This window comes from Myotis davidii, unplaced genomic scaffold (assembly GCF_000327345.1).
Source record: "Myotis davidii unplaced genomic scaffold, ASM32734v1 scaffold187, whole genome shotgun sequence".
NCBI lineage: Eukaryota > Metazoa > Chordata > Mammalia > Chiroptera > Vespertilionidae > Myotis > Myotis davidii.
Window position 1 is genome coordinate 2,211,832 of NW_006383018.1, and position 8,365 is coordinate 2,220,196.

The following is an 8,365-nucleotide window of genomic DNA, read 5'->3' on the forward strand; positions in this document are numbered from 1 at the left end:
TCTCTCTTTTTCTGGCACTCCCATAATTGGGATGTTGGTACACTTGAAGTTGTCCCAGAGGCTCCATATACTATCTTCATATTTTTGGATTCTTTTTTCTTTTTGCTTTTCCAGTTGGGTGTTTTTTGCTTCTTCATATTTCAGATCTTTGACTTGATTCTTGGGATCCTCTTGTCTGCTGTTGGATCTCTGTATATTATTCTTTATTTCAGTCAGTGTATACTTTAATTGGCCTTTTTTCATATCCTTGAGGATCTCACTAAATTTCTCAGAGGTTTCTAGAAGATTCTTGAGCAAACTTATAACCGTGGTTTTGAACTCTATATTCAGTAGTTTGCTTTCCTCCATTTCTTTCATTTGTGACATGTTTCTTTGTCTCTGCATTTTGGCTGTTTCCCTGTGTTGATAGAGTGGCTTTGTGTGCTAGGTGTCCTATAGGGCCCAGTGGCTCAGCCTCCCCTATCACCTGAGGTTGATACTCTTGGTGCACCCCTTTGTGGGCTGTGTGCACAGTCTTGTTGTAGTTAAGCCTTGATCGCTATTAGTATCACTGGGAGGAATTGACCTCCAGACAATTGGCTGTGAAGACCAGTTATGTCTACAACAGGAGAACTGCTGTGCTGGAAACACCCTTCAGGGGCAGGACTTGCTTCAATGGGGCTTTGGTGTTCACTGAGTGTGTCTCTTATGGATGTGAAGAGTTGGAATCTGGTGTGGTCTTCCTCTGACCACTGGGTACACTGGCTCTTGGGTCTCCAAGGAGATGCAAAGTCAGCCACTGTCTGAGGCCACCCAGCAGGAGCTACAGAGAGATCTGCAGATTCTTCCTCTTTGTTTGGGGTTTGGAGGTGCCCAGATGATGGGCAGCTGTGAAGCAATGCAGGCTGCTGAGGAGCCTTATGCCTTCTTTAGAAAGCTCTGGAGCTCTTTGACCCAGCTGCAGTTCGTTAGGTTTTAGATTACAAAGGCCGGGTCATTCATATGCAAAATCCTCTGTTCACAGCTTGGGTGGGGTTGTAAATTGGGTGGCGTGGGGTCTCAGGAAATCACTGGGCAGTACAAACAGCAATGGTTGCCTGTCAGTCAGTCCTGCCCTGCATAAGTCCCTGGATCTCTGTGTCCCACGGCCCGTGCAGGAACAATGATCGCTGCAAGCCCGATAAGTCCCTGGATCTCTGTGTCCCGCGGCCCGTGCAGGAACAATGATCGCTGCAAGCCCCTCTGAGAGAAAGCCGCTCTTGTGTTCCGGCCCGATGCCAGACAGTCCGGTTTCTCCCCATATGAGTCTGGGTCCCCAAAGTCTCTCCCGGAACTGGAGTTCAGAGCAGTTTGGAACTTGTATCTTCCTCCCCACTGAAAAAGACCACAGCGTACCCAGTTTCCAGCCAATTTCAAGCGTCTCCATACCTCCACTCTTCCACACTTCCTACCAGTCTCGATGTGCTTTTCTCTTTCTCTCTACTTGTCAGACTTCCACTCAGCCAGCCTTCCCGTGATTCTGGGTGATACCCGTTTTGTCTTTTAGTTGTAGTTTTGATGTGGTTGTGCGAGACAGTAAGTTCAGGTGTTTACCTATGCCGCCATCTTGGTTCCTCCCCGCATTGGTTCTTTCTAAGCTCTTTTCATCTTCCTCTCCAGCCATCTCACTGCTTCTTTACCAGACTCTTCGCTATGAGTCTCTCCTCTTCCCATGCCTGTCAAGGTCTTACCAGCAGTGACTTGGAGTTCACAGAGGCAAACTCCCCTTCCCTCCTCCCCTCTGGCATCCATCAGAGTTGTAACAGGGAAAGATGTGATCCTGGCATTCAGTCTTTCCATTCACATGTAATTTTCCCCTCAAGGTTTATGGGTCATAGGCTCTGTAATATTTTTCAAACATTACCAATTTAATAGGGTTTTATGGATATGGCTGAGAATCCAGCCATTCATTTTCTCATTTGGTAGAAAAATGGGTTTCAAGTTCCATGAAGACACCTTTACAGACTAAGAAAAGCTCAGCAGGGCTGAGTAGTAAAAGTTGAGTGGGCATAGGGGAATCAAGTGAGACTATTTGTATTAGAATCTCTAGTCCTCAGGAGGCTAACTAGCTACTCTTGGATACATTATACTGTCTAAGTTTTTGTTCACTCATCTTCAATAGTGAATGGGGAGTTCTCGTCTTAAGACGTTGGTAAGATATTACATTTGCAGTACAACACATGCTTTGGATTTATAAATGCTCAGTGAATGAATGGTCACTGCTATCGTGATCATTTTATTGCCACCTTATAAGAGGCCACTATAGTGAGATTCTAAGCTTTTCAGAAGTGGGCTTGGAATTACAGTAAATAATTAGCACATCGTAATTCTTAAGCACAATGTTTAACATTTTTCTAGTGCTTTTAAGTTAGGTAGCTATTCTTAAAAAGTTACTACTGTGAATACCAGCATAAGCAGAAATCCTTTTAGCTAGTCTCAGCAGTGAAGTGAACCTTTGAAGAAAGGTATATAACATACACTTGTACTGCTATTGTCAAAGCTGACCTTTACATAGATTGGATTTCAGCCTCTAAAATTTTCATTCCATACTCTTTAAGAACAATTTCAAAGGTCTGTTCTTTAACCATTACCATCCTTTTTCTTCTCATATTTTGATCTTTTAGAAATACAGTAGATGCTTACATCTTTACTATTATGAAAATAGGATATTGGAAAAAATAAGACTAACTAGTGATGATCATGGATAAAAGGTTGCAATTTACTTTTCAAATAGTTACAAGAGACTGGGTTTAACAGGATATAAGAAAATATTGTATTTCCAAGGGTAGCAAGTCATTTAGAAATCTCACATAATTTGATTCTAAATTTATTATAGAAATATTTTTAATGAAAAAAAATTGTTAAAAGAGATCCATTAAGAGCTTATAAATTTTTATAGAATTTGAAATTAATATTTGCAAAATATTACACTGTTATTCCAAATGAAAGTTTGGCAGAGTTTTGAAAGAAGAGCTTTCTCAAATTTGAATGACAGCTCTGTGAAGGTAGGGATCACATTTGCCTCATTGATTGTTATTTTTCTGGTGCCTATGATATTGCTTAATCCAAGTCAATGTTCAATAAATATTTGCTGGATAATTTTTTTATTCAGTTAGGATTGACATATATATCAGTTTCAGGTGAACAACATAGTGATTCAATATTTGTATATTACAACATGATCACTATATGTCTAGTTAACATCTATTACCACAGCTAGTTATGAATTTTTTTCCTATGATGAGAAAGTTAAACATTTACTCTTATCAACTTTTAAATATATACTACAGTATCATTATATAGTAGTATTTACTATAGTCATTATACTACATATTATATGGCCCATGACTTATTTATGTTATAACTAGAAATTTGTATCTTTTGACCCCCTTTACCCATTTTTGCCTACCCCTTCTTCCCCACCTTCAGCAACCACTAATATGTTCTGTCTATGAATTTGATTTTTTGTTTGTTTAGGTTCTATGTATAAATGAGATCATATATTATTTGTTGTTCATGGTCTGAGTTATTTCACTTAGCACAATGCCCCAAGGTCCATCTGTGTTGTCAAAAGTGGCACTATTTTGTCCTTCTTACAGTTGAATAATATTCTCTCTAAAAAAAGTCAATTAAAAAAATAGTTATTTTAGACCCACTAAACAATATAAGTAATATTTTATTAGTGTTTGCTAGAGATTGTAGATTACAGGAATTTATATTAGTTTATTTTTGTTGTCCTATGCTTTACTAGTTTTATTTACATAATTTGAATTATTTATTCACAATACTAAAACATTTTCAGTGTCCAGCATGAATTTATCTTTACCTGTTTCATAAGTATATTTTGTTCCTCGAGTTTTTCAAGATTATTTTAAAGTTATACTCTTCTTTTAATCCCAGAAACATTCAAGAAATTTGCTTCTTATATGTTAAGAATTCAGAGGTAAAGAATATTAATAGTATGATATTTGTTGCAATGTATAAATTCATTTTCTCATTTCAGATTCCCAAATGCTGGAAAATCCTCTTTGCTAAGTAAAATTTCTCATGCAAAACCTGCAGTTGCAGATTATGCATGTAAGTATAAGTCGTTTTGTATTTTAATGTGTAGTGGTGAATTTTTAAAAACTACTCTTTCTCGTAGTATGAATAAAATGACAACTCATGAGGGTAGCCTTATGAATTTGAAAACTCTTGGCAGAATATATGCATTTCCCATTAATCTTTGAAACTTCTGCTGCCCTCAGCAGATTCTGGTACTTGTTACTTCCTTCGTTGCATTTACGTTTCTGTTGCATAATTATTTGTTTGGTGTAGTTAGGATTTTATGAGGCTAGTGCAGGATTGGGGAGGCTTGAAGATCACTGAATGCGAAAGGACCAGACCAGACATAGTGACAGAAGTCTAAATTCTGTTCCACCCACCAAGCTTCTTCAAGTGCAGCAGAGAAACTTTGAGGCCCACTAATTAGATTGGACGGTGCATATTATAAACATCTGTGTTTGTTCTTTTCCAAGTTTATTGTACATAGCAAAAATAATTGTACCTTCTATATCAACAAATGAGAACATCATCTGAATTAACTTGTCCACAGAAAAGTATTTTTTATTTTATACATAATGCTAAGACAGTTTTGAGAGTATCGCCCTTTATTTTAGGCTTTATTTATTATTGCTTTTTTCTTTTAGTTACAACATTACAGCCTGAACTTGGAAAGATCATGTATAAAGATTTCAAACAGGTGGGTATTTTTAAAGTAAGACACTTGTAAAAAAATTAAAGTAACAGACTTGGTTAGAAGTGAAAGTACTTGCTTTTGGTACTTGGACTTTATATTTGACTGTTTCTGTGGTGTTCGGGGGAGAGGGACAGTTGCAAGATTTTGTTTTTAGTAAGTGAGACTGTGATCAAGTCAATAATGAGTACTATCAGTAAAATATTGTATAAGAATGTAGCTTTTTAAAATAGGTATTTTTATATTTTTTAAAATTTACTGGGGTGACTGGTTAATAGTTATATAGGTTTCAAGTGTACAGTTCTATGCTACATCTGTATATTACATCACCTGCCCAGCACCTAAGCTTGACTCATCTTCCATCACCACATATATGATCCCCTTTAACCTTTACTACCCCTCACTCCGCTTCCTTCTGGTAACCAGCTTACTGTTGTCTGTATCTATGAGTTTTTGTGTGTGTATTTTTCTTGTTTGTTCATTTGTTGCTTTCAGTGTTATGTCCCGTATATGATTTCACTTATATGTGGATTGCACTCAGTTGAGAATGTAACTTCCTATTCTTTGGAACTTTAAGTCCAGTTTGTCATTATAGCATCTTATCCTCTTTATTTTCTTCCTTTTTTTATATCCTCACCCAGGAATATGTTATTTTTTATTTTAGAGAGAGAAGAAGGGAGAGGGAGAAAGAGAGAGAGAAACATCGCTTGGTTGCCTCCCATACTCACCCCGACTGGATGACACTACGACACACCAACCAACTGAGCCACATTGGCTAGGGCCTCTTCTTTATTTTCTTCCTTTTTTAAAAAAAATATACTTTCATTGATTTCAGAGAGAACGGGAGAGGGAGAGATAGTAACATCAGTGATGAGAGAGAATCATTGATTGGCTGCCTCCTGCACGCCTTCTACTGGGGATCGAGCCTACAACCCAGGCATGTGCCCTTTACCAGAATCAAACCCAGAACCCTTCAGTCTGCAGGCTGACACTTTACCCACTGAGCCAAACCAGCTAGGGCGACACAAAGGAATCTTAAATGCATATTACTAAGTGGAAGAAGCCAGTCTGAAAAGGTTGCATACTGTATGACTCAATTATATGAGATTTTGGAAAAAGGCAAAAAAAAACTATGGAGATAAGAAAAAAAAAATCAGTGGTGGCCAAGAATTAGGGGGAATGGAAGGAAGGGATGAATAAGCAGAGCACAGTGGATGTTTAGGGCAGTAAAACTATTCTGTATGATACTATAAATGGTGGATATGTGTCATATATTTGTCAAAACTCATAGAATGTGCGTAACCAAGAGTGAATCCTAATGGGCTTTTGGTGATGATGTATCAATGTTTCATATAATCCATTGACATAATTCAAAAGAAATAAGATTTATACTGCTTTAACAGTGGTACAACAGTAAATTAATAAAATTTTAAGTTATATAGAATATTAAATACTAAGCAATTATAAATACAAGGTAATAATGAATATAGCAAACAATACTTAGAAAAAGAGAGCATTGTTTGTAATTTTTAAGGGAAATTACTAGAGAACCTTTAAACAAAATTTCAGGACATGAGACCTCTGTAGTGTACACTGCTTTGTCACATACTCTGAAATCTTTATTCATAGGAGCAGTGTGTGTAGAGCAGTGTTTCCCATACCTTATTGCTATTCAGAATGATTTGGGTAGCTTAAGAATAACAATGATAAGTGAAGCCTGCACTCCAGAGATTTGAAACCAGATCTCTTAGGTGTGGGGCCTGGGCATCTGTAATTTATAAAACTGATTATGATGTGCAGTGAGGTTTGAAAACCACAGATGTAGGATAATGGCTAATAATGCTTAGCATCGCCAAAGGAAAATAGGGATGCTATATCCTTTACTTTTTAAGGATGGTCAATAGTCCTCCTGATAGATTATGAATAGAAAAGGAATATTAACTACATAAAGAATTTAAAATTTAAAACTGCAGAGCTGTACTAAGTAAATGCCAGCTGAATTAATATCTTTGAGCACTTTTAAGAATTTAGAAAGTTGAAATTCTGTGGAAAGTTTGCATTAAACAATGTAATTTATGGAATTTTTACTAGAATTTTGTGATTAATAACTTGTTATATTAATCCCTAAAATTCCAGATTGTTAGATTAATAATTAAAAATGGGACTCTAATTTCTGATAAAGAAGGATTTTGATTCTTAATACATTTTGTTGTAAAGGTATTTTGGCTTTATAAAGATGCAGGGCTAATCACAAGTCAGGACCTGTTCATACTCGAAATACCATGAAACATTTTTTATGTAATTCTACTTAACGGTTTTCATGTATTTTTCTTTTTTATCAAACCATTTAACTTTGTATTAGATATTGGTAGCTGATCTTCCTGGTTTAATAGAAGGAGCACATGTGAACAAAGGAATGGGGCACAAATTCCTCAAGCATGTAGAAAGGACTAAACAACTGCTTTTTGTTGTAAGTCATATGTATATCAATGAAATATTCAACTAAATATGAAAATCAATGAATGTAGTTTTCCTAGAAATTTTTAATAAAGTGGTAGCATATGTAATTCCACTAAGTCTGTTTAAATGGGGGTCAAATACCATAATCTTGGTTTATAATATGGGGGTGGAAATGGCATTATTTACTATAGCAGATGTAAGTTTGGCCATACTTGTCAAGGTTTAATTCCTTAAGATTTTCACCATAGTACTGTATTATATAGTGTCTTTTTCCTGTTTTATTGGTGGTGTTAGATTATATATAGCTGACCCTGGAACATCATGGGTTTGACCTGTGCAAGTCCACTTATATGCAGGTTTTTTTCTATAAATACCTGTGCTGTTTTTGATCCATAGTGTTGGGAGTCCACCAATGTTGAGGGCTGGCTATATGCATTGATCTATGGCATTTTATAAACAGGACTTGAGCATCCACAGGTTTTTGGTATCCATGTTTGGGTCCTGGAACTAATCTCCCGAGGGGACCCAGGGACTGTAGTCAAGTTTTGGGGGAGGCAAAAATTATACACTCATTTTTGACTATGCAGGGTGGAGTAGGTATTGGTGTCCCTAACCCCCAAGGTGTTCAAGGGACAGCTATTTATGACATTGTTCATATTAATGTAAATTGTCTTATCTATACTAGCTTTTCATGGTATAAATGGTTGTGATTTTATCAGAATAATTATAGTTATCTTGACACTTCAATTTCACTTATTTTGTTTTTGTTTTGTTTTGTTGTTGTGTTGTTATCCTCACCTGAGGATATTTTTTTCATTGACTTTTTAGAGAGAGTGGAAGGGGTGGGGGAAGAAAGAGAGAGAGAGGAGAAACATTGATGTGACAGAGACACATCGATTGGTTACCTCCCACAGGCACCCCAACCAGGGCTGGGATCGAACTTGCAGCCCAGGTACCTTTACCAGGACTCAAACTGGAGATCCTTTGGTGTTCAGGCCAGTGCTCTAACCACTGAGCTGTGCTGGCCAGGGCTCTCTTATTTTGAATTACTAAATTACCAATAGAGTATAGATTGAGAGATTTTTTTTTAGCTTGAGAGAATAAAACATTTCAAAACAGAAATATGTAGCTAATCTTATGTTAAAGGTTGTC

General features: G+C 36.7%; 1 protein-coding gene across 2 annotated transcripts in view; it reads left to right on the plus strand.

The window, feature by feature from the left end:
- Window positions 1–8,365, plus strand: part of GTPBP10 (GTP-binding protein 10 (putative)) — a 22,161-nt gene that overhangs the window by 8,550 nt on the left and 5,246 nt on the right. For both annotated transcript variants that reach the window (XM_006779187.2, XM_006779188.2), the window contains exons 5-7: window positions 4,022–4,095; window positions 4,707–4,759; window positions 7,116–7,224. In XM_006779187.2, the coding sequence (XP_006779250.1) occupies window positions 4,022–4,095; window positions 4,707–4,759; window positions 7,116–7,224 (236 nt within the window). The remainder of the gene's footprint in view (window positions 1–4,021; window positions 4,096–4,706; window positions 4,760–7,115; window positions 7,225–8,365) is intronic.